Here is a 25,578-nt window from a genome sequence, read left to right as displayed (position 1 = left end):
CATCCCCCGCGCAGCCCCCGCGCATCCCCCGCGCATCCTCCGCGCATCCCCCGCGCATCCTCCGTGCATCCCCCGCGCAGCCCCCGCGCATCTCCCGCGCATCCCCCCCGCAGCCCCCGCCGGGTCGCAGCTCCGGAGCACGGGGGCAGGCGAAGCGGGGCGGTGCGGGGGGGGGAACCCACCATTGCCTCGGGCGAGGCTCCAGGGGACTTTCCTGCATCGCTGCTGCAATATTGAGTTTTTTCAATTTCCGGGAATCTTTTTTTGCCCGGTTTTTCCCTGATTTGCTGTCGTTGTTACAACTTTTAGATCCTTGCCACCGTGCGTGGTCTTGCTCTGAGAGAGAGCTGGGCAGTGGGTTGTGTTACTGGTGCGTGCTCCAAGCATGCATGAGGGTGATGGCGATGGTGATGGCCATGGTGATGGTGATGGTGATGGCGATGGTGATGGCGATGGCGATGGCCATGGTGATGGTGATGGCGATGGTGATGGTGATGGTGATGGCACCACTGTTAGAGCCCGCAGTGCCCTCTGCGTGCATCTCCTCTGCCAGGAGAAGCCATGTATCCGTGTTTGGAGCAATCCCGTTGGCGGGATCCATGCACATGGTGCTAACAGGGACCTCCTGAATCCTCCGCTGGAAGCGTCTGGAATTAAAGGCAAGAGAGCAGCGAGTAAAGCGGCGTGTGACAGCACGGGTGGGCAGGGACGAGCACAGGTCTGTGCTGGGGGCTGCCGGGGACGAGCCAGCTCTGGGGCAGGGGCCAGAGCAGAGAGCTCGGGGTGCAGCGTTTGGGTGATCGGCAATGCTCAGCTCAGAGCAGCTTCCCCAGGACCGCTATGGGATTCTCTCTAGGCAGTTCCAGCAGTCTTATGGGACAACAGTATTTTCCACTCTCTGCCCTTTTTGCAGGTTTTTATGATGTCTGGCCAATGTTTTTACATGTTACTGAAGAAGTTTGCAGCTCAAGAAGGAAGTTTCCCTTTCCATGTAAATTATCTCAGGGAACAGAGAGACTTTTGGAGCCCAGCAGATAATGCAGAGTGAACATGAAGGTGCTGGGGAGGCGGCAAGCGCTGCATTTCTGGGTTGAATCTGTAGATTGACAATTATTTACCACTAAACTTTTGCATTGGCACTTCTGTCTGCTGTGCCATTCAGGTCAGGTGAAACAGCCTATTTTGAAGGGGATATATCAAATACAGAAGCTGGACAAGCCTGGTTTTAAACACTGAATTTCCTCCCCACAGGAGGAAGAGTGTTTAGGGCAAATAACTGGATCGATGTCTTTTTGTAGGGTAGGAGGCTTTCAGGGAGGTTTTTCTCTTCCTGAAATAACAGGGTGAACTGGCCCCTCGTCTGTTTTTTTATCGGGAGGCACACGGGACGTGCAGAGAGAGCAGCCTTGAGGAGAAGGGGGAGCGGGTGATGCATGGGGTGGGTGGGATGTGCTCCATGAGCGTGGGAGGAAGGACTGTTCCCAGCAACTCCCAGTTCACCTTTTTTCCACGCGCGGGAGCTGTGCCCGAGCAGGTTGCAGCTGGGATGTGGTTCCTTGGCAGCCTGAGCCCAGCAAGCTGGGCTGTCCCAGTCCCCCCCTGCTCACCCCGCTGAGCTGCAATACCCGGCTTCCCTCCTTCGACCTGCGACCGGGCTTCTGCAGACCCGGGCTGGACCCAGGAGCTGTGCACAGTCACTTGCTGTGCCAGGCGTGCTTGCAGCTCCTCGCGGCACTTGCCGCCGGATTGCACAAGCGGCAGTGCTGGTGCAAGCCTGGGAAGCGGGGCAGTGCCGGCTGAGGGCATGGCAACTCTCCTGGCATTGCCGGAATCAGGCTGTCGGGAAGCCGGGGCAGGACCGGCACGCACGTGGGTCGCTCACGCGGTGTGCTCAGGCCTTCACGGTGTGGTTACCATCCACCCACCCCCTGCTCTAATCTCAGCTGTACTGGTATGTCAAGAGCAGCGTTTGCCCTTCGCAGTTCCCTGGGCAGGTAAGAGATGGATGGGGCAGCTTTGAAGCCTCAGAGCTTCCTCCCCATGAAGTCAGAGAGGCTTAAAAAAACTTTTAACAAGCAAAAACTTGCTAGCAAAGCAGAAACATCCTAGCAAAGCAAAAATCAGGATCAAGTTCAGTTAAAAGACAGGAAACGCTATCATGTAGAAGTCCAGAATGATGAATTTAAAATTAATTAAATGTGTTAAATAGGATGGCAGAAGCTACACTGTTGTCTGTCCTCCCAGGTTAATAGTCAAGGCTTGCTTAAATAATTCTATGAACAAACACTATAGCAACAAAACTGCTAAGGGCTTGGTCAAAAGTCCCTTGAAGTCAGTGCCCTTTAGTTCTGGCAGTCATATTTAGGGTTCTTATTTGTTTCCTGATCTAGTTCCAAAAGCAGCGCAGCGTGGGCTGTGGGATGGAGTCGGAGAACCCAGCACGGCTCACCTGCCTGCCGGGCACAGCCGGGACCTCGGGTCACATCTCTCCCTTCAACCTTTAACAAGGGAACTAAAAACAGGAGATGAAGCTCTCCACGTGTGCGTGGGGAATGGCAGGCATCACCCCGTCATCTCCTCCGGACCCGTGCTCGAGTGAGAATTGTGTCACCTCCCGGAGGGAAACTCCTCGCTAATCACAGAGCCCATCCAGCCTTCTCCCACGCGTCTCTGCGGCGAGGCTGGGAGGTGAGCAATCGGTGCTATGACCTGAGAACGTGCATTTGCCTCGTAGACACCTCGAGAGGAGTCCAGCTCAGAGCTCTCAAAATGCCCGTGGAAGCACGGCCGTTTGTAACCTGTTTACAGCTTCTTTCAGGTAAAAGGCTGCGGCTCTGCCTTTGTGAGAGAACGGTGATTGACTACCATTGCTTATCAAATTTTCATGTCGTGTGTGTGCATGGGTCAACAACCTTATCTCCTCCATTCACAGTGGTCCAATCCTTACATTCCTGATTAATGACCAATTTGAGGAAAACCAACAAAACCCCCAGGTGCTGCCATGTCTTTGGTTCCAAATGTTTCACCTTGTCATCTCCTCATCTACTGTATGAAAGAAGAATATAAACCATGAAAAGCCAGAGCCTGCAAGTACTTGATGTCATCTAGCTCAGCGATTGTACCCACAACAGAAAGTCCAAGGGCCATGGGAGCAGAGAGTCTACTCTCCAAAATCAGAAGAAAGGCTAACGGGAAGGAGTTTTAAAGTGAATGACAGCTCATCTTGGGCCCTTGGGCTTTTCGAGGTGAAATTCGGTTTGCAGATAAAGGGTGATTCAGCCGACAAAAGGTCCGGGCCCGGCTCGGGGTAAGCTGAGCGGCCGCCCTGCGTGATGACAGGTCCGCTCGGGTGGGAATTCAGGATGTGGTCCTCAGACCCAGCACCGGTTGAGTCATTACATACTGCCAGGGCTTCACTGCTGAGGCATCGGCGCTTTTTTCCAGTGAGAGGCCAAGACGATTTTGTCATGTCGCTTCTGCGATGCCATGCCTAGGAGATAAAATCTGGTAGCGTGTAAAGAGCCGTAAGCAGTGCTATCATTTCTCGAATGCAGAATTAAATGGAAGTGGCACATTTTCAAAACTGTTAGAACAGAAACCCCAAATTTATCACTGTCTGTCATTTTTCAATATGTTTCTTTCTAAGCCTCGCTTTCTGATGAGTAGAATAATTATAATTTAGCTGCAGTAACTTGGGGCTCCATTTTCAGTTAACAGATTGTTTATCAAAATGAAGACCCAGAGCAGCAGCTGTAGGATGGGGAGAAGGAGATTGACGTGGATCACAGACCAGTCCTGTGGGAAGCAGCTGAACAGAAGGGAATTTAATGACTACCTCCAAACACAAGTGATCGATTCACTGAACCCACTCAAGCAAGGAGGCACTGAGTGATTTGGTTTGGAGAATTCATTATTCATACCTATTTATTGTGTAAATAGAGAGAAGAGACACTTTTGGATAGAAATTCAGACCAAACGGACTTTACAGAATTAAATTTGCAAGGGCTATTTTATTTGAAGATTTAAGAATTCCTGCTCTCCGGTAAGACAAGTGCAGACTTATGTATTACACACCAGCCTGATCACTAAAATCATTGTGGGTTCATTAAAATCCCGTCTAGCTGTGCCTCTGCACGTACATTGAGCCCCTCCAAACCAACGGTGCTCTCATCCCACGGCAGGGTCAGCCCACCCGACGGATGCCCCAGACCCTGGGCCGATGCTCATGGCAGTAAATCGCCGGCCAAGGTCCAGCCCCACTGACGCCAGCAGCAAAGTGCCCCCGGACCAGTGACTTTTAACCCTTTGCTGGGAGTGAAAGGCTTTGCATGGAGAGGTTTTCAATTCTGTTAAGTTTATTCTCACACTCGTGTCTAGATGGTAAAAATGACATGTAGTTCATATACATCTCATTTCCACTCTATACGGCAACCCTATCAAAATAAATGTAAGTACTATAAAAACACACTGAAATTGTATATTTAAACAGCTTTTTAACTGCGTTTTTGCAAGTTTTTGAGCAGTTTTCTCATTTTCCATCTGACATTTACTGGCACCGTGTTTCCTGGCATGAGGACTCTGAACATAATGCCAAGGTATGAAGGCAAATGAGTTCCAAGCAGCGAAAAGATGCTGATATACAAACTACCACTCAGAAAATAACTTTGGTAATGGAGTTTAAATACAGTAATTCCCAAAGTACAGACTACAGATTACCTGTAACGCACAAGGAAGGCTAGAAAGGGTCCAAATCTGTGTCATAGTCATGTTGTTTTTACTGTGTTTTCAGTTAATACTTGATGACACAATTGCTTGAAAAGCAGTGAGAAAATATGATGGGTGATAGGATCGAGAAGTGATTCATGCAGATCTGTTGCCCTGCCCCCAAGGAGATAAGTGACACGGGACAGTGCTCTAAGACTGCAGATTTCTGAGATAACTCTGTAAAATGATGCTGGTAACTTCTCCTCGCTGCAGCAGAGTTGCTCTGTGGTCCTGACGATGACTTCATCTTTCCAAACCCGAATGCACCACGTCTACACCACAGCATTCCTCCACCCTTACACACGCTGGCTCCCGAGCACAGCGGCTGCCCCCCCCGCTGCCGAAGCACTCCTGGGCACGCTTATCCAGCACCTGACTAACACTCCAATAAAGGGGGATTTTTCCTGCGCTGAGAGGCAGGAAAATGCCTCAAGGCTAAGGCTACAAAAAGAATTACGTGTCTCATCTAAGTGCTGCTTTAAGAAACCAAGTATGAACATGTGTCCTCAACACCAGGGAGATTTGGGGTAAGCCCAGACACTTCTCCTGGTAGGTCTCCAGGTCAATCATCAGTATTTGCTGCTGAGCCTGTGGCTGCTGCAGACCTGCCAGACCCCTCAGCTACGTTAGGACTTGAGGATTAAGCCCTGCCCTGTTTATCTCACCCAGAAGAGCTCCTCGGGCGGATCTGCTGGGTGAGGGCCAGCTGGAAGCACCTCCAGGAGGATGCTGCCAGCCCTCGACCTGGTGTGCTCACCCAGGCAAAACCCCCCCCTTTCTGCTCGAATGGATGTAAATGCACATCGCCCAGCTACAGGCAGCATCCCCTAAGTCTTGTATCGTATTGGGGTCGAAGCCATGCGTTGCAATTCATTTTGTCCGGGGTGACTCGGCACGCGAGGGTCGAGGCTGTGGGCTCCTCCGGGCAGCGAAGCCAGCGGGTCTGGGGCAGCAGCGGTCGCCCATCTTGTGCTTTTCTGGGCTGAACTTTCTTGCTACAGGTCAAACACAGATTTTGCAACCCAAGGCTGTGAAAGGCAGATTCAAGTATTTCCTGTATTATTTCCTGCAGCTGAGGATAACACCGTGGAATGCGAAGCCTAGAAGATTTATACTTTTGTGTATTCCACCATGTTCATGCGGGGAAAAAGGTCTGGAGGAAGAGAAAACCGTGACTTTAAAACCCAGAATGGAAGAAGACAGCTTATTTGTTAGTAGGTAAGAGAATATCAGTGAATCATTTATCATCCAGAGTGTTCACATAAGCAAGAAAATGTGTGTCTTGGATCTTCTTCTTCAGCATCAGACCATGAAAATAGTTATTTTCTAAAAGCAATCACATATGAAGATTAAAAAAATCCGAGTGTCTGTGCTTTACGGTGCCATACAGCAGGTCAGGGTGGAAACTGGTGATTCACGATCTCCAGACCTTACTTTCCTCATCATTAAGTAAGTGCAGAAAATTAGCACTAATGCTTTACAGTAGCCAGGTGTAAACATAACCATAATGGTCCAGGTCAGGTTTTTCCTGACTCCTTTGAATTTCTTTGTGCAGGGTCTATCTTCCTAACCAGAGACCCCTTTCTCGGGTGGTCTCCGTGCGCTGTCTAACTGGGTTAGTTGGTTCGCGTGATCTCGTTAGCCAGCCTTGTGCTGGCCCAAGGAGCCCGTTAAGGAGGAGGGCAATGTGCCACTGAACGATCCGCTGGCGGTCTTGGGGAAACGTAAGGGTTTTCTTCCAGCTTTGCAAGGTGCATAGCAGAAATTGAAAACTGGACCTTAAAACGATTTGTAGGAGACAGAGGAATCTGGAGACAAAAAGAGGACAGGGGGTTTATCCTAAGCAAAATGTCCCATCTGCTATCCGCTATCCGGACAGACCGGGAGCACCCACTGCTTCCAGGCTGTTTCTGCTCTGGGACGCACGTGGGCGAGATGCAACGGGCACGGCCACCCCCCGGCAGTGCCTCGCTCCCCCCGTGCCCCCGGGAGCCGTGTCCCTTACGCCGCTGGGTATCCCGGGAAAGGCAACAGCAAAGGGAAGGTCCTTCCATGAATAAAAATCAGTCATGTCTTCAGCATCAGCTCCCGGGTACACGCTTGCCTGGAGGAGTGATAGAGACAATTTCAATATGCAACTGGATAATTACATGGGACTACTTAGAAAGGCAAGTAAAGTTTGGTAGGATTATTTTGTACCAACAGAGCATATAAATCTTGCCAATAACCACCCCTGATTTTAATTACAGTGAAGCAAGTTTTATAGGGAGAGCGTTTTGTTAGAACAAATGATTTATTTGGGGAAAAAAAAAATGACAAGCTCTTCGGTTCACAAGCTCTTCTGTACACATGAAACGGAAGGAACGAATTTCAAGCTTTAGTTTCTATTTAATTCAAATTAGTGGTTGGTTAGACCAGACACAATATTTATTTCATTTTCAAATAACAAATATTGTGAGAGGACCTATTTAGTCAGGAGTAAGCAGGCATTTCCTAGTCTTGGTTAGATGCTTTTAAAATGTCTCTATAAACTGCAGGAAGAGTGAGGGCTTCATTTTCCTGCTAATGTTGTGTTTTCAGCCTAGGCAAGATAAGAAATACTCTTTATTCTTGCCCAAACTACTCATGCAACAAAACTCTTATCTTAAAAAGACATTGACAGGAACAGTTAACACACTGTATAATTAAAGCAATAAATTAATTACCAGGCTTCCCTGGTGACTATTAAACACTTGAGGCAAAAGAGCTGTCTTTTGCTCCTTGTTGAAGGATTATTACTATTTAGTTTGAACATTAGCTTGAACAATCTAGGTTACTTTCTCTGGTGCAAATGCGTAGCCACAAAACCCTTCATGTTGGCAGACATGTAAAGGTTGTTGAGGCAGCTTTGCTAACATGTAAGTGTCTTGAGACTTGGGACGTCCTCTAACACATTCCTTCAGGTTTTGGGTGATTTCGGTGGTTGCAACAAGGATCCTTAAGAGATGGATGCAGACATCAGCTGCAGAAGGATTTTAATTGTAGGAAAATGCCTGCAAGCCGTTGCCCGGGGGTGGTACGGGGAAAATGTCACTGGTGAAAACCCACACGTGTGGCACCCTGGGACGCAGAGGGTATTTGGCACCTCTCGTCTCCTGGGTTCTGTTTGAGCGCAGGGTGACTCACGCCAGGGAGCAGACATATGACTCACGGTTTTTATTGAGCTGATGGGCTTGTCAGAGCCAAAACGTTGTCTGACATTCTTATCTAAAAACCCTAACGTTAAATCTTTTTTTTAAATACATTCTTTCTGAGGTTATGTAGGGAAAGTATTTTAAAAGCCATCAATAAAAGGTTGTTTATGCATGGCGAGCTTTGCTTGAAGGAACTTTGAACCCCCATTGCAATTTAGAGATATTCACTTTAAATCTTCTTTAATGTTTTCCATGGAAGCTGGCTTCAGATAAGCTCCTTGGGAGCAGAGAGTGAGACGTGCAGGTAAAAGCAGCGGGCAGAGCCGGGCAGCGCTGCGTTGGGAGGATCCGTGGCAGAGGGCCACGTGGAAGAGCCGGCCACGTGCCGCGGTGGCCAGGAGAAACCTCAGTCAGGGCAAACCGGTTCCCAAAGAGGGACGTGTCGTGTCTAATCGGTCATCAACCTTCCCACTAAGGAAATCCCTAGCTAGACCGGAGCTGAGGAGCAACGTCACGCTAATTGAGACCTGGGACGTGATTGCTGAAGCTCGCAAGTCTCTGCAGTCACACCCATGAAAGAGCCATCGTGCACAGAGGAAAAAGTGATGCAGCTGAATTACTGGTTATATTTTTAATAGAGCCTCTTCCACAGACATGTACAAAGTTTCCTTCCGTTGTATTCAACAGGCTTTGGGTCAGACCCCCAAATTTGCAAATAAGCTTAATGCTTTACTCATCAAAACATGTAACTGAAGTTTTGAGGGAAAACCTATAGCAACATATTAACTATACCATTCTCTTTTTCATGAGTTTGTGGATAGAACTGTGGTTTTATGTAAGTAAAAATTAGCTGTTTGAATAATAACATGAAATGGTTGCTTAACTGAAAAAGCTCTAGGAACTGAAAGTTTCCATTCATAAGCTGAGCTCGCTGCGTATCCCATAAAGACCTTTGTGCATCGCAATAACTGGATCAAAACAGGATGCTGCAGCAAGGAGGAGCGATGATCCCAGGGCAAGGCTGAATGGCTAACCTAAATTACCAGGGTTCGTTAGCCTCCGCTGCCACGTGGGTGTTACACAGGTTAAGGACTCAGGTTAGTCCCCGAGTCCAAACTGCCTAGCAACAAAAATTGAGAGGCGCAGCCTGCCTCTTGTGCCGGGGCAGGAATACACACCGCCTAGCCAAATTTTGCTGTGCCGGAGCAAGGGGCTGATGCAGAGGTTTAGGACAAGTTGCAAGGAGCCCACTGTTGCGTGGTGGATCTCGACCGTACTGCAGTACACCTCCTCTGTGCTGGCAGCGCTGATGTGGCCCCACGCGGGCACCTGGGGGGGTCAGCTCATTCAATATCTCATAAATCACCTCAGATGGCCTTCCCCATTAAAAGAGGTATCCCCACATCACCCTACGTCAATGCTCCGCTGTCACAATCACGCTGCAAAGTGCTAAATCTTAAACCCTCAGAGATTTCCCGCGACAAAACGCAGCGGAGTTTGCAAGCAATTCTATACGTGGCTTCAAAGATAGATCAAGCTGCGTTTTGCAATAAATGCAAAGGCAATCACCACCCTGGATTCAACCTTCCTGGGCTGCAGAGAACAGCTGGAGCCTGCTGAGAGGGTTGTTAGTCCCAGGAATGTGCTAAAGATTAACCATCAACCGTTAGCTATTTTAGTTGGTCTGATCACAAGAAAAGCCACCTCTTGGGCTCCCTGTTTTTGAGATTTAAGAGCTTCCACTGCTGCGGAAGGAACAGCCCAGGAGTCGGTGGTAACTCGGGGCAGGGCAGGAGCGGGTAGGTGAGGCAGGGATCTGGCCGGTGGCTGGCACCGCTCGCCCTTCCCTCCCTGGGAGCCGACCTTGGAGCCGGGCGCTGCCGTTCCCGTGTTTGCTCCGGAGCCAGGGCTGGGAACAGGGCCCGACTTTGCCCTCAAGGCTCTTCGCTTCTGCGGGGAGGCAAGGAAGGGGCGGCACGTCCCAGGTAGAAAGAAAAAAGAGCTGCAATTTTTTTCCCCCCATTCCTAATTAATAAGAAAATCCTCTTACACTCCAACAGAAACCTGTTGTTAAGACACAGGACTCACACGGGCCACTTGGGAGCATCGCAGCCACTTCGCTCAGAAACCGGCTGCGGTGTGTGCGCAGCGGGAGGGTTCGGCTCCCCTGGCCACACAGGCACGTATGGCAGAGCACGTATGGCAGGGCACGTACAGCAGGGCATGTATGGCAGGGCACGTAGGGGTGTGCAGCACCTGGGCCTCCCCTGCCCGCCCTGGGCGAAAGCACCCTCAGATTCAAAATGTCACTGGAAAAAGAAAGCTGAGTGCAACCTGATATGTTTATGGGTGTTATGTGCTAGGGAGGGATATAGATCTTAGGGGACTGGACTTGCTGATCAAGACTTTCCTGTTTGTAGAAGAGTTTATTATACACTTTTGTCTCCCCATTCTCCATTTTATCTTCCCCCCCTTTAGCCTGTTTCCCAGTACGTTTGTGGCTTTCTCAGCTGTATTTCCATCAATACTTTTCTTTAAAGCGCTCTTCTTCAAGATGTTCCTCTTTCATTCAAGACACCTGCTTTTCTGTGCCTCGCTTTTATCTGTATTTACCATATTTTCTCACTTTCTTCCTTCCAGTTTTCCTTGCCCTCGTTAGTACTAAGAGGTAGCATTAATCATCCCAGCTGGATGGGACATCTCTAGATATCGCCTTTTTCCCAGTCCATTTTTGCTCATGCAGAAGAAGAGAAGGCTGATGACATATCCAAGAGGGAAAAAAAGCCCGTTCCAGTGACATGCTCGTGCTTTGGGACACACTTTAGCGGTGGACTGGGCAGCGTGACATTGACGGTTGGACTTGATGACCTGAAAGGTCTTTTCCAACCTAAACGACTCTCCGATTCGATGTCCCCCTTGGCTCGGGGGGGTGTCCCAAGCACCAAGCTGGCGGCTGGCTCCCTGCTGCAGGGACCCCAGCCAACCCACCGGGGGCCCAACGGCGTGCACTGGGTGCACCCCACGTGCGGAGGAAAGGGAATGGCAGGGAGATGGAGGTGGGGATGGAGATGGAGGTGGAGATGGAGGTGGAGGTGGAGGTGGGGATGGAGATGGAGATGGAGGTGGAGGTGGAGGTGGAGGTGGGGATGGAGGTGGAGGTGGAGGTGGAGATGGAGGTGGAGATGGAGGTGGAGGTGGGGATGGAGATGGAGGTGGAGGTGGAGGTGGAGGTGGAGGTGGAGATGGAGATGGAGGTGGAGGTGGAGGTGGAGATGGAGGTGGAGGTGGAGATGGAGGTGGAGGTGGAGGTGGAGGTGGGGATGGAGATGGAGGTGGAGGTGGAGGTGGAGGTGGAGATGGAGGTGGAGGTGGAGATGGAGATGGAGGTGGAGGTGGAGGTGGAGGTGGAGGTGGAGATGGAGATGGAGGTGGAGGTGGAGGTGGAGGTGGAGATGGAGATGGAGGTGGAGGTGGAGGTGGAGGTGGAGGTGGAGATGGAGATGGAGGTGGAGGTGGAGGTGGAGGTGGAGGTGGAGATGGAGGTGGAGGTGGAGGTGGAGGTGGGGATGGAGATGGAGGTGGAGATGGAGATGGAGGTGGAGGTGGAGATGGAGGACCCCCCCACCCCGGTGCAGCTCGTGCCCCGCAGCCGTTATCGCAGCCTTTGCCCTCGGGGCTGGGAGCCCCCGAGGGGGCGGGGCCAGCCCGCAGGTGAGGGCGGGGCGAGCGGGGCGTGGTGGGGCGGGGCCGCTGAGCCCCGGCACCGGAGCGGGGCCGCCGCGGGTCTCCGTGCGGGGCGGGGGGGGGGCGGCGGCAGAAGAAGAAGAAGAAGAATAAGAGGAGGAGGAAGAGGAAGAAGAAGAAGAGGAAGAGGAAGAGGGGGCTGCTTGGCAGCGGTGCCGGCGGCAGGTAGCATGTCCTCTGCCTCCAAAGGTGAGTCCTGGCTCCGGCTGGGGGGGCGGCGGCGGCATCCCGAGAGCCCCTTCCCTTCCCCGGCCCCGCTGGGGGCTGTTAGGGGCCGGGTCCCGTCCCCAACTTCGGGGAGCGAGCTGCCGGGTCTCACACTCCTTTGCTCCCGGTGACCGCAAGTGCTTTTTCAGCATTAGCCCCAAATTAGCACACCCCGAGGAGCCAAACCCTGGCAAAGCCTAGCCCCCTGGAGGTACCTTTCACGCCTACCGCCAGATGCTTTTAATAAAGCATAACCTTGCTACCCGTTTGGTTTTGTTTTTTTTTTCTTTCCTGTATCCTTGCCTTTGTTAATGAGTCTGCTTAAAGCCAAAAGTGAATTATTCTTCACGGCTTGTGCGTAGCTAATGCCTTCTGGATGAGCGAATGTCTCGTGGCCAAAAGTCTGTGGGTTGTTTGCAAAGTGTCCCCACTGATTTCTTGCGCTTAATTGTGTGTTGTGCTGTTAGTCACCGGTTATCTGATCCTCTCCCTGTCCCCCGGTTGTCTGCAGAAGTGCTTTTGTGCAGTGGGAGAATATAAAAAAGGTACATCTGCCTGAGGAGAGACGGTTGTGTTTACTTGTACGTTTATGTATTCATAAAAACTGTTTCTCAAACACTTGTGAGAACAACAGTAACAAATAACTGCTTTCCTGTGGATGTGCCCAGGCACCAGGCATTAAAAGGTGAATGAATATTGTATAAACTCCTGTTCAGCTGTGGAACAAGCGTGGTATTTATTTACCTGGCTGTTCCTGGAGCAGGCACAGGAAAAAAAAAAAATGCAGAAACCTTGCGTTTGAGTTACAGTGCTCAGCTGGAGACTGACACGGAATTACTTTATCTGACTATTCCCAATAATTGCAATTAAATGGATTAATTTCAATTTGAATGACTGGGGTCCAGCCCCACCTTCATTCCATAGCTAGTCCCATTACCCAGCCTGAGAAGAGGTTTATGGTAAATACCCAGCTGTCCTGGTTGCAGGCGAGCTGCCTTTGGTCCCTTTGAATTCTCAGGTGTCCCCTTTAGCTGCCAGCCTGCCCTGGCTGGGACAAGCCTGGCCGTCCCCTGCCTCGCTGTTCAGCAGGCTCAGACGCCGGCGGCACCTGCACCCACGCACCCAGGGGATCCGTGTTCTCTGCAGCACTTTTGGTCTGTCTCTCTTTTTGGCCTGGGCAAAACCTATCGCTAAGGCGGCCAAGGAGCTGCACCTCTTTCTGGCCGAGAGTGTAATAATATAAACAGTATTTTATATTAAATGTTACGCAAAATAATGTCATTCTGAATAATTTGGGATCTTCCTTATATAAGCAAGGGTGGTGCTTTCCTGCTTGGTGTGTCCTGGATTCTCTCTTGCGTGAGCTTTAGAGCAAGCAACCCATCATAAGCAAAAGCACGGAGACGTGCTTTTATAGTCATAAAAATATAGCTTGAATATTACTGCCTTTGTCACACCTGTGTTGACAATCTCAGGCCTAGCAAAGCAAATCTCACGTGCTTGATGGGTCACCGAAAGGTGAGTGTTTATAAAGGGTGGCAGCGGGATTTTTCTGCAAACGCTAAGCCTCTTAAATTGTGCCTTCTAGCAAGGAAAGCCTGTGAATAATAGATGAACTTGGCACTTCTTTTTACACTTGCTTCCAAAGTGGAGAGAGCGTTTGCGTGCCGCCAGCGGTACTTCCCCCATCGCTGTTCTCTCCATGGGCTGTTTTAGGGTCGCCCGCCGAGCACCGTCCCCTGGGGTAGGGGGGTGCTGAGCTCTGGGCTGGTTTGGGCAGTTTTTGGTGTGATGGTCCTGCTGCCACCCCCCGTGTCAGGACAGAGGTGGCCGGAGGAGTACCGAGGTCCAGCTGTGCAGCCCTGTGGGCTGCTGGTGGCTGCCCAGCTGGGGAAGGGGGACCCTCGCAAGGAATTCTGCCTCCCAGCCCAGGGCCCTGGGGTCAAGTTAGGGAGCTGTGCCGGGTACCGCTTCTCCGGGCTCAGCTGCTTCAGATCAGGAAAAACGTTTCCATTCCAGGGCTTACACCTGGGAGCGAGTGGAGGTTTCAGCCTGAATTAGGGCAGGCTGAAAGGAGAATTGATCCTGGGTTGCCTTTGTGTTGGGTGACTCAGTAGCTGCTAGATTGCAGGCAGGAGGGGAAACAGCAGCCAGCAAGAGAGAACAAACTTTGTTTAACCCCTTGTAGCATTGGTGGGAACCATCCTCTGTACCCGTGAAAAACCTCTTCCATGCCGCAGCTGTAGGCGTCTGGGATTTGTGCTTTATCTTCCAGCCTGGATAAACTGTGGCACCGTGAAATCAGGGCACAGCATCTGGAGTGAGTGATTTTTTTTTTTTTTGCTTGAGGTTCAAGCCCTCGAGGGTTGTGCCTGGATATCCAGCTCCTCTTTGCTATTTGATTAGAAGCTATGATAGGAAAGGTAGCTCGCCCTTGTGCAACCTGATTTTCCTCCTCTATCCCAAGTCCAGAACAGACCAGCTCAGTGATGGCCAGGAATGTGGCAGCTGCTGATGCTCCTGATTCTTAGAAGGTGGAGAAGAGTAGAAAGGAAAGCAATAAGAGTTTTTATTTTATTGCTCTTTGAATTTGTAAATCACCTAAGAATTGGAGTCCTAAGTAGTAGCCCTGAGGCGCTTAAAGCTCACGCGTTAAATTTCTTTACATTTATTTATAGTTAATTTCTAATTTAGCTGTCTGTTGTTGTCTGCCTGGGACATGAGACAATGGTGTATGGAGATGTCTCTGGTGTGGGTGAGCTGCTGTGGATCCACCTGGGCAGTTATGCAAACCAGCTCCATGGGGCTCTCTGTGGGAATGGCATTCCTCCTCCATCACAGCAATAAATGTTTCAAGTTGCCTAATTATGTTTTATTAGAAAATGAGCTAGTGAAGAAATGTGCTAGCCTGAGTGATCTTCCTGCAATAGTGTGTGTTGGGGTGACTCAGGGAATGCGAGGGTTTGGCCTGCAGCATCGGTGCTGTGTGGGCAGGACTGCTGTTACTGAGCTAAACTGCAGGAGCCCCGAGACCTTGAACTGAAGTGTTTTTAAAATAAATGCATTTTCAAATGAAATATTATTGTAAGCTATCTGTAAGCTTCGTTAAGTGCAACCACTTTGTCTTTTCCACTGTGAGCCCATCCGCACCCTCCATGCTCTCTAAGTGGCTTTATTATTTCTCTGTGCTAACCTTAATTGGTTCCAGACCCTTCAAATGTGCTCGTTAAAAATCAGCTTGTCTGATGTGCACCTGGGAGCTCACTAACTACCTGGGACAGGGCTGGAAACCGGTGTCTTGAGATCCAGACGCTCACTTCAGAGCAGTGCAGCTGACACTGGATGTCACCATTGTACAGCACAAACCCAACCGAAGGTGCTCGGGATTTTATTCTCCCTGCGAGAAAAAGCCTTATCTCTTGTCTCCTAACTATTCTCCCAGGTAGTTTTTTTTTTTTCCCCTGAGAATTCCGGTATCATTGAAGCTTTGTGTTGCTTGTAATGTCTAAGCAGGATGGGGGTAATCCTCCTGAACCCAATTAAAACCAGTTCCGCGCCGGTGTAGTTGTTGGGAACACAGAACCAAGTGTGGACTGAATTCCCTGGCAGCAATGTGTTACTGTGCGCAGGATAATCAGGTTTGGTTTATAAACTTTGCAGATGGATGGCAAAAGTTTTGTTTTGTTCTTAGTTAAATTGCATGCATGTGCGAGTTATTCGTGGATTATCTGCCTGGGATCTCTGGCCGTATGTTTTCTGAAATAATATAGGATTGGGGTGTAGGCTGCTAGTAAAAAGTCATTGCAATCTTCAGGGAAAATAATGTGTGAATTTACTTCTTTTCCCATTTATTTAAAAAAAAAAAATCAGATGTCTACATTTTCTTTTTATAAAGTACTTCTTAATGTTTGGTGCTTTAAGCTTGCAATGCCTGCTTGGCTCCAGCATGTCCCTAAGCTGAAATGGAATTAAATGGGATGGAATAATGGAATTATTCTCCATCCTTGCGTAATGAAACAAGTCCCTCTTTTTCTCTCGCTTGTACAGAAGAGAGAAACGCACGTATAGTGATGACTACCCTGCTACTCACTGAGCAAATAACACAAGAAGACCGTGGCTCGGAGGGAAAGTATGTCCTTTACGGATCCTCGTGTTCCCAAATCACCGAGGAAGCTGAATACGTGAAAAAGGTATTTCTGAAGTTGTTGTTGTTCTGTTCCTTTCTTTGCTTCAGCAGGAGACACGGTGAGAAAAACTAATAGCTCCTGAAAGAGGAAAATTCTGACCTGCATAGCGACACGCACTTGGAAAACCTTTTGGTGTACACATGGATTCTAGAAACACTGTTTACTCCGCGGTAGTGACTTAATTATAGCGTACACTGTCTTAGGTCGGGTTAAACCACTTTAAAACTGGTGAGGTTTTTCCACCTCTTGTTTAGGACTGTTGCAAGAGACACCTCAGTGCGTGTCCCCACCCAAAGTCACCGCTCTGCAGCGGCAGAGCTGGGGCTGTTTGCTGGGAGACGCGAGGAGAAGGATGCAGGAGCCCGGCCGCGGTCGGCAGAGCAGCACTGGGGAACGGCTGGGGGCTGCGGTGGAGACGAGCGTGTCCCCAGCGAGAGGGCTCAGCTTTGCAGCTCAAGGGAAAGGGTGTCCGGTAGCAAGACTGAGGTGGGAAAATGGAAAAGAGCATGAACGAACATGTGGCTGGAGCCTCCTGGCTTACTTTGCATACAAAGACAGTGACTAAGCAGTTAGAAAGTGTAGGATGGATGCATTATACCTTAAAACCAGTAAGAGTGATGTGAGAGATGATGCATAAAAAAAAGTACACGTATCTAAGGCTGCCGTTCAGCCCGCTAGACAGTTTGAACATCGTGCTGGTGGTACGTACTAGTATACCTGTAGGTTTTTATTGGAAGCCGTTTGCTATACAGCATCAGTGCTGAGCTGAGTTGTACAGCTGGGCTTGGTCCCTGGAAGAGACGAGGAAGCTCTGGAGCAGACAGTGGGCAGCCTTATCCGAAGCAGAAGTATTGGTCTGGGGTACGTGGAGGACCAGTATCTCGGGAGGTGGAGGATGACCTGTGGGACAGGGAGCTCCTGGAGGTGTCAGGCAGCAAAACCGAGAGCGCAGCGCTCAGAACAGTACTTTTGAGGTGTGTGGAATAGTCTTGAGTTGTTCCTTTCCTGAATGCCAGAGGAAATGCAGGAAGAATGGAGTTTAATGAATGCATTTAATGAACTCTTATGTGTAATGACACAAGAGAAGACCTCAAACTTTTGATTTAAGTTAAAAGAAATAGGATTTCTTCATTCCCTTTGTAATTACCTTTATGAAGTTGCAGAATAAATGCTGTAACTTTGAAAATTTTGTGATGGATTCTTAAGCATCTCATAATATCAAATCATTTATATGAAGCAATTAGTGAGAAAACAAATATATTCCCACCTCATAAAGGGCATATGAAGCAGTGCCCTGCTTGATGCTGACACCACACTGAATGGGTAGGACATGCTTCCCCCCCCTGCCCCATGAGAGATCTTGTGAGCAATGAGACACAGCCTGGTAGATCTGATATCTTATTTCTTTGCTCTAAGCAGCAGAGCACAGTGATGATAATATGCAAAGGCAGTTTTTCTGCATCCCAGCTGAGCCCAGGAGAGCGCTGTGGAGTGAGTGAGAGGAGGATCAGTGGGCTGAAACACAGCTAATTAAGAAATAACCGATCACAGAAAGTTCTTTTTAAAAAATGCTTACTCCTTTCTCTGTTCAGGTGAGAAATGAGCTTGAAGAAAAGCCTCTGTAGTGAAAAGAAAGTGATTTATGGTTTGAACCCTTTAAAAAGTACAGACTGCCCTTTGTTTGTAGTAGTTTATTTTTAACAAATGAACTTGGCGTAACGTAAGAAAGGCTGTATAAATGCCAGTGCGTTCTGGCATAAATCTGACCGATTGCAGGTAGTGTTCCTTGCCCGTACCAGCTCTCAGAACTGACAGGAGGCAAGCAGTGAGCACACATTCATGAACACCTGTGGGGGGGGAAAAGTGGTTTAAGCAAGTTAAAACCGCTTTAAGCAAGTGGTTTGGAGCAAAGAGGCAGCCCCTAGGAAGCAAACAGATTTGGAAATGTTGTGTCTGAACAGTTAAAATATGCTGGAGTAAGAAGTGGTTCTTTTAATGGGAAGTGTTGGACAACGTTTACTCATGTGCATTTATGCAGCCTCGCCTACAATGCAACATATGCTGCAATATCGTAAAAGCTAATTAATCTTATACCTGTGCAATAACACTGTAGAGAGTGGAAGAGCGCTATTTATCAGAATCAACATGCAAATGCTTTCCAATGTAAAGCCCTGGAGAGCTGAACAAGCAGAACATTTTAACTTCGGTGAATTCATGGAGGTGGAGGAGCTGTGCTGGCTGCTGCCCCAGGAGCTGCTCGGACCAGACTCTCCGGAGAGCTGCCCGTCGTCCGCCCCGCGCTCCCTGCGTCAGCCGGAGAGGGGTGCTTATAAGTAGCCAGGTCTTTTAGAATCAGATTCATTGCTCAAGCTCTCTTTCTATTATTTTAAAAATAATTTCCATGTGCGTTTCCTTTAGCAGCTTCCTCAAGTGTCGGGCAATAAACCGGAGTCAAAGAGCAGCGGCTGGAGCTGGAGCTGCAGTCCTGTTGCAAGGACGATGAAGGAAACAGAAGAGCAGCTGCTGCTGGTGAGCAGAGAAAACCAAATGCTGAAGATCAAGGTGTGTTTGGGTGGTTTTTTAAGGTTTCAGGTGAATACGTGCGCCTTGCAGTCCAGTTAGAGTTGGGTCCCGGCTGCTGCAGCACAGTGCCTGCCCAGCGATCCTGCGCCGGAGCCTTCCCTTCGAGGAAGGGGCAGACTCTGCTTCGCTTTCCTGGCTGCTGCAAACTTTCATTCCAGCAGGCAATGAAATTCATATCAAAATCTGCTTCTGGGGACGCTTCCCGTTTGTGACTAGTGAGACAGCACAGTCAGTTCTGTTGGTAGTTGACAGCAGATGTATTTACAAGCGGTTGGAAGCATCTCTCCTTTTAAGCCGTCATCCTTTGTTTGTCATGGGGGGATGGCTCAATACTGAATAAATCTGCATTTATTTGGCAACTAAACAGCCTGTCAGATACTGCCCACAGGTGTTTAGGATTCCTTTCCTTTTTTTTTTTTTGACAAGGGTAAATACTGAAATTTGATCTTGTATAGAGGGCTTATTTCTCAGCATGTGATTATAACATCACAGTATATATGTATCGCACAATTACTCTCTCTAGCTGGAAGCCACGAGAGAAGCAGGTGTACAGGCTCTCAGATCTGCCTCCCAGAAACTGTATGAGAATTACCAGACTTGGTCAGAAGAACTGAAAAAAAGCCATGAGAATGAGAAGCAGCAAATACAGGTACAAATCTCCCCCCTGTGTGGGCATGACCATCCTGTTCACTGTCAAAATATTTACGTGGGCTCTGGCTCTCTGTGCTGCAAACGTTGACCCAGGAGCTACTGAGTCTCTTCTGCTAGCGCAGTGGGGAAGTTAAATAGGAAAATTAAAAAGAAAAAATATTTTGGTTTTATTCTTGATTCTTGGAATTGGGTCGGTAGAGATAGCTCAAAATTCCTCGAGCCCCATCCCTGTCCATCCGCTGCACTCATGCCTACATTAATGCCCTTCTTGGTCCCAGACCTACCATCTCCAAAAAGAAGAAAAGCTTCAGCAAAGCTCCAAAACCACCAGCCGCCTTGCCGAAGGCATCAGGGAAAAATGTACCCGCATCGCAGAGATGGAGAAGCGAGTGCAAAGGATGGAGGAGGTACGTCTGCTGGCTTCTTGTGTCTGTCTGTCTGTCCTGGCACCGGCAGTCCTGCCCTGGCAGTGCCAGTGCTTGGAAAGAGGAGTTAATAGCATATTAGCTGTTGGAATTGGGACTAAGAGGATTTCTGCCATATTACTCTGAATTGAGGACCTTTAGCTGTAACTATAAATAAAAAGTACAATTTGAGCTCCCTCTTTTAGTTATTTAGCACTTGCTTAAAAACTGTAGAGCATCAGAGAGAAGTCTTAATTTGTAGTTATTAATGATTTCTACTCCTGAATAGTTACTCTTTCACCTTGCCCCATCGGTGTACTTCTAGCATTTGAAATGAAAATGTAGCCATCCTAGCACTAAAACCTGCTCCTTATAACCCTCAGAACACACCACTGTAAGCGACCAAAATCCTGGGCAGGCAAATGAGTGCTGTAGCCATCCGATGGCTGCTGGCACAGAAACTTGCAGAAAATTTCTTCTCCTGTATTGTGAATTTTCTTTGGTGGTGTTAATGGCGTTGGAAGAAGTGATGGCACTGTGCATCGTTTTTCTGATGTACACATGCAGTAGTGGTGGGAATTACTCCTATAGAAGTGCCATTCTAAAACTAATTTTTTCCTGTCCTGGGATTACTGTAACGATGGGGTCAATGGATGTATGTCTGTCCCCATCGCATGCAGGTGATCTTTCTGATACTAGGAGTTTTGTTATCAGTTTTGTTTAGATTTTTCCCTGTGTGGACAAGGTTTTGAGAGGTGGATGTAGCAGTAACGCAGTATCCCCTGGCTGCTCAGCATGGACTCTCACAAGACCTAAGGATTTTGCTAATCAAGTAGAGGACTGCTATTTTAAGAGAGTTTGGACTTTTCTCATGGTAAATCGGTACAGTCATCCCCTACGGATTCGATTCAGAGAGGTCCGACTGGTTTGTGTCTCCAGCTGATGTTGAAGGAGGCTGATGTAGGTGGTTATTAGTGAATTCTGCCTGTTTTCAGACACCGAGTAGAATTGTTGAATGTACAGCCAAACTTCTCTTGCTAATCAAGTGGCAGGATATGTAATATAGGCTTTATATAACTTGAATTGTTTCCTTAGGAAAAGAAAACTCTGATAGAGAAGAAAATGTCACTTGAAAAGATGCTTCAACAGATGATGTCAAGGAATGAAGATGCCAAACGGTGATTAAATGCATGTGATGATAGTGTTTTTCTTTCTTTCTGGGGGATTATTTCATGTAGAGTGCCAGACAATCACTTGCTCAGGTTCCTTCTGGTAGTAAAATTATTCATGATGAAAGCAACTGGTTCAAAACCCAATTTACTGTGATTGCTGGAAGAAACCAAAACAGATGTTGATGTCCTACAGCTCTTGGATATTGATTCTACTGGAATTCCTAGTACTTTTCCTTCCACTTTGCATGCATTAATTGTTTCCCTTTCCTGATTCTTGCTTGGAGTCGATGTTGCTTTGGTGACATTGTGCATGCGGTAGGTGAGGCGATAGCCTTCATTATTTATGAATTTACTTATCAACAGCTAGTCAGGGTGGTCCTGCCAGGCCAAATATGTCTCAAACTATGGTTTTATTTGTTCTACTCGGTAAAGAAGCCTTTACATGTATAGTTCTGTATAAATTACAGCCAGGCATCCTCAGGAGCATCCTTGCTAACAAGCTCTTGAGCCGACCCTGAGGTGGGAAAGCGGCTGGCTGGGTCAGCGATCCCTGGGGACTGAAGCTGGGGTGCTCTGCTCTCGCCCGCAGGTGCCTGGATCTCCAGCGGCAGATTTCCACCCTGCGGGAGCAGATCTGCCGCCTGCAGTGGGTGATCCAGGCGCAGCACCACGGCCTGCGCAGCGTGATACAGGAGGTCAGGCTGGTGCGGGCGTCCTACCGGGCAGGTCTTCAGTGGTCGGGAAAAGAAATGGGAGACACTGGGATGGGGGCTCCTGCCTTAAGTGTATGTGCTGGGGACGAGCAGCTTGCTCGTCACGCTGTGCCCTGTTTTGTGCACCCCGCGTTCAGGCATCCACACGCATTTCAACATTAAGATGGAAATGGCATCCCTAAAAATGGGATTATTGTGGTGGAGTCAGCAATTTCAGGCAGACCCCTGAGTTCTCCTAGAGTGTTCCCAGGGGGGACCTGGCTCCCTGCCGTGCTCCCGACGGGGACCTGTCTGACCCGGGGATCCTTGGCTGGAGGCACCTGCCCTGCAGCTTGTTTCATGTGAAGTTGGTGAAGCTGCTCCCATGAGCAAAGCGAACAGGCTGGCATCCTAGAAAGGGTGCAACAAAATTCAAAGCCATCAGCCTGCTTCCCAAAGTCATGCTACAACATGAGCTTTTACTTACTGACTGCTGTTGTATGTGTGAACTCTGGCTGTACTCCCCTTGCCTCGCAGAACACGGGCTTGCTTTTTCCCATCCAGCTAAGGTGAGGCCCTGTGCTAATTAGCTTTTGTAATCAAGTTTCTGTACATATGCCAACGAGAAGTATACTTGTTATCCCAAGGAAAATGTGACACTGTGTGTTGAGAAATTGTTTTATATATTGCTCAATCAACTAGTTTGAGTTTTTCTATGGTAAAAGACTAGGGACTTGAACAGCCTGCAATTCCCCTGGTACAGTGAGACATTTAACTGTGGTTTTGTTTGACAGAGAGATATTTTCAATGTATTAAGGTTTCAAATCTCTTAAAAACTTTATTTCCTAACTCTCAGGCAGAGGAACTGAAAAATGAACTCAGAAGCCAAGATAAAAAAATAGAAGACCTGACAGAGAAGCTGTCTGCACTGGAAGCACAGGTAAGGTCACAAAGTAAAAATATATTGGAGGGAGAGAGCAAAAGTAGCTTGCTGCTGTCAGGGGGCCCTTCACACTGCTGGGCTTGCATCAGTATGACACTGTCAGGGTGGTATTTCTTTGCACTGCATCTTTCACTTGGCTAAAAAACAAAAAATCCCCCCCAAACACCTTTTTGGAAGAGCAGCAGGTCCTAGCTGGCATCCAGGCTTGTCTCGTCTGCTACATTACGCTGAGAGGGATTTATTTTATTTTTTCCTTGCAGAATAAAGAACTGAAAGACAGAGTGGAGTTTTGGTCTGGCCAGCCCAAGGCTAAAGTTTCAAAAGCTGTCTGGACAGAGTAAGTAGGTACCTTGGGAGGTACCGTGGGGCATGAGAATGGCTGAGCTCGAGGCTCTTGCAGGCTACCTCTGGTGTCCCCACAGGGTTTTTGAGTGAGCTGACTCAGGCCTTGCTGGGAGCAACCAAACTTCATCCTGCAGAGATTATCCTCTCTATAAAGAGAGGAAAAATGCAAGCTCTGCTACAAACTTAGTAGCTGATGGTGTGACTGTGGTACCCCGAGTCCTGACTCCCCCACAGCTCAAATGGGGCATGCTCAGGACATCAACCAAGTGCATCTGCAGAAGCTCGTACATCTGTTCAAGATTAAATGGGAGCCTTTCCTGGGGGATACAGTCCTTTGCTGTAGTAGATCTGGACGCAGGTTTCTCTCTCAGCAGGACAGGCGTTTGAAGTCAGCTCCTCCATATCCAGGGCCATAGTTATAAACCTCTGACTTATTTCATACATGGTTGTGGTGGGTTTAAGCCTGGCTTGGGCAGGTGAGGGTGTCTGAGTGATCTCTACCTTCTTGTGCTTCATTCTGCAGCACCCCACGAGATTTTGGAGCATCCCCTTACCTGATGCTCACCAGGCTAAGGAAGCAAGAAAGCTAAAGGAACGACTGGATGTTTGTCTCCTACCCTTGCCAGAAGGACTCTTCCTGCGTGTTGCGACCTGTAACTCCTACAGCCTCTTTGTTACTGCAAAACACCTTCGGCATGTGCTGCCTCTCTACAAAAGGTGGTGCAGAAGCAGTACTGAAGAGCTGCATTTGGAAGAATAAACCTGGAAACAAGGCGAGAGCTGATGAGGGGTGGTGAGCTCATGAATGCCTGCGCAGTCCAGACAGCAAAGACAGCCCGGCCATGCCTGGGGGGGTGTGTTGCACTGCCAGACTAGCTCTGCGACTGCCCTCAGTTTAGGTAAGATTATAAAATAAACCTTTGGCTACCTGGTATGTTGTTACAGTCGCCGCTTTCCTAACTGCTGTTGTAGGATGGCTGGAGCACAGGTTGGAGGTGGAACAGCAGCCCTGCCCTTTCAGGGGGACTCAGCTCTCCTCCAGCGTTGGACCCTGGGGGGCACAGCGTGTTTTAGGCATAGCAGCAGCATAATGTCATGGTGTCCTCGGGGAAGGAATGAGCGGATCCCTTTCTGGGTTAAAATGGCTTTTGCTTTCCTGAAAACTTTCCATGGCAAATGGTAAGTTTTCTGCCCAAGTCAGCGGGAGTGTGAAGTTCCTCCTTGAGTCCTTCCTCCAGCTGAAATCCCTTTTGGAGGGGAAAGCTGGTGGTTCTCCTCCCTAAAGTGGGAGAGGTGCTGCAGTGGCCAGCAATCCCCTGTCCAAGAGATGTGGCACACCTTGGGAGCTAAACAGTGTCCTCAGGGGAGCAACAGTGGCTTTGCACACTCACATTTACCTCTGCACTGTGGGACAGAGGGAGCCCAAGAACTGCTGTGTCCCTTAATCCCTCATATGCAGACAGAGCAGCGTTTGGAAAAAAAAAATAAAGGAAGGTGTTGATCCTTAAATATGGCTAAAGGTACCAAGTTTCAGTTTGTTCCTTTTCTTACCTAACTTTAGATAACATTATTTACAGATGGTTTCACTCCAGGATTAACCCTGTTAAGGTGCAAATAAAAGCTTGGCATTTGCTTAATACAGGGGTGAGGCAGGTTGTATGTTTCCACAGGTGCTGCTGTACACAGCTTGCCAGGTTATACTTAGTAACCATTTAAGAGGGTGAGCTTTGTAAACTGTACCATTTCCCTGTCAAGTGAGGGCAAGGAAGTGCTGTTCAGTCCCTTCCCATCCCTCAGGAGAAACAGAGCTCAAAGTCAGGGTACCACTGCTGAGCTGCCCCAAGGCAGGCTGGGTGCTGACTGTGGTGAGGTTTGCAAACAGTCCCTGAGCCAGCCCAAAAAACCCTGCCTCTCTTTCCCTGGTCCTCCACTTGTTTTCCTAAGCTGACACAATTGCTAATGCTGTGTAACTAGGCTGTACCTCCCAGGGAAAAGCCTCCACTTCCCCCCTAAAACAGCTGAGACACCACATTTAAAAATGTACTTTTATTCTGAAAATAACAGTGCAGAAACCGAGTCACAGGATACATTCCTCAGCTGTATTACACAAACCCAGTCACCAGTGAATCAGTTGACAGTATGTTTTGAAGCCACAGGTACTTTGGTACAACAGAGTGACATCAACATCGGTAAGCAAGCACCACAATTCAATCAAGGGGTATCTATAATAAAAAATACTATTTGTGTTCAAGATAGTTTCAATCAATCACACGCATAGCACAGATCTGTTGAAGACAAACATAAAACATGCTTACAGTAGCATAACAGAAGGAAATGCTTAGTGTTTATCTGGAAGGTGAAAGAGACCTTAACAAAACCAAAGAATAACCATTTAACTTCCATAAGTAAGATACAACAGGCTGCTGCTAATACACAGTTTGTCCATTAAGCCCTATTGCACAATGAGGATGGACAACTTTAGGGTCTACTTTCTAAAGTTATGTTTTAACTAGGTAACTGTATGGAACAAAAGCACATAGCAAAGAATCATTTCCTCTGTTGCCTTTAACTAGTTAGATAGAAATAATAATAATAAATTGGAAACAGATCTGCCCAGCATCAAAGAGCATAGTCCCAAGTGAACAACATCCTCTGGAAAAAAAAAAACACACAACAAACCATAAAACTTATCCTATATGGGGGTGCGGGTTTT

The 25,578-nt window shown here is 48.5% G+C and overlaps 1 protein-coding gene across 2 annotated transcripts; it reads left to right on the top strand.

The window, feature by feature from the left end:
- The first annotated feature begins 11,774 nt into the window (after positions 1-11,774).
- On the top strand, positions 11,775-24,128 carry CCDC68 (coiled-coil domain containing 68). Of its 2 annotated transcripts, none has more exons than XM_052778997.1 (10): positions 11,775-11,870; positions 15,936-16,078; positions 18,497-18,637; positions 19,182-19,307; positions 19,588-19,716; positions 20,809-20,891; positions 21,475-21,580; positions 22,434-22,517; positions 22,781-22,857; positions 23,389-24,128. In XM_052778997.1, exons 1-10 carry the CDS (start codon positions 11,852-11,854, stop codon positions 23,453-23,455), a joined length of 975 nt encoding a protein of 324 aa, XP_052634957.1. In that variant the 5' UTR covers positions 11,775-11,851; the 3' UTR covers positions 23,456-24,128. The 2 variants fall into 2 exon arrangements, with proteins under 2 accessions (XP_052634957.1, XP_052634956.1); XM_052778996.1 differs by having other exon boundaries at positions 18,494-18,637.
- The last annotated feature ends 1,450 nt before the right edge of the window (positions 24,129-25,578 follow it).

Source organism: Harpia harpyja, chromosome Z (assembly GCF_026419915.1).
Source record: "Harpia harpyja isolate bHarHar1 chromosome Z, bHarHar1 primary haplotype, whole genome shotgun sequence".
NCBI classification, from domain to species: Eukaryota; Metazoa; Chordata; class Aves; order Accipitriformes; family Accipitridae; genus Harpia; species Harpia harpyja.
The sequence above is the reverse complement of the archived record's forward strand: the minus strand, read 5'-3'. Positions and strand labels throughout refer to the sequence as shown.

Coding starts and splice junctions, on each gene's coding strand:
- CCDC68 (XM_052778996.1), top strand. Junction 18,638..19,181: donor ACCAAATGCTGAAGATCAAG/GTGTGTTTGGGT, acceptor TACTCTCTCTAG/CTGGAAGCCACGAGAGAAGC. Junction 22,858..23,388: donor TCAAAAGCTGTCTGGACAGA/GTAAGTAGGTAC, acceptor TTCATTCTGCAG/CACCCCACGAGATTTTGGAG.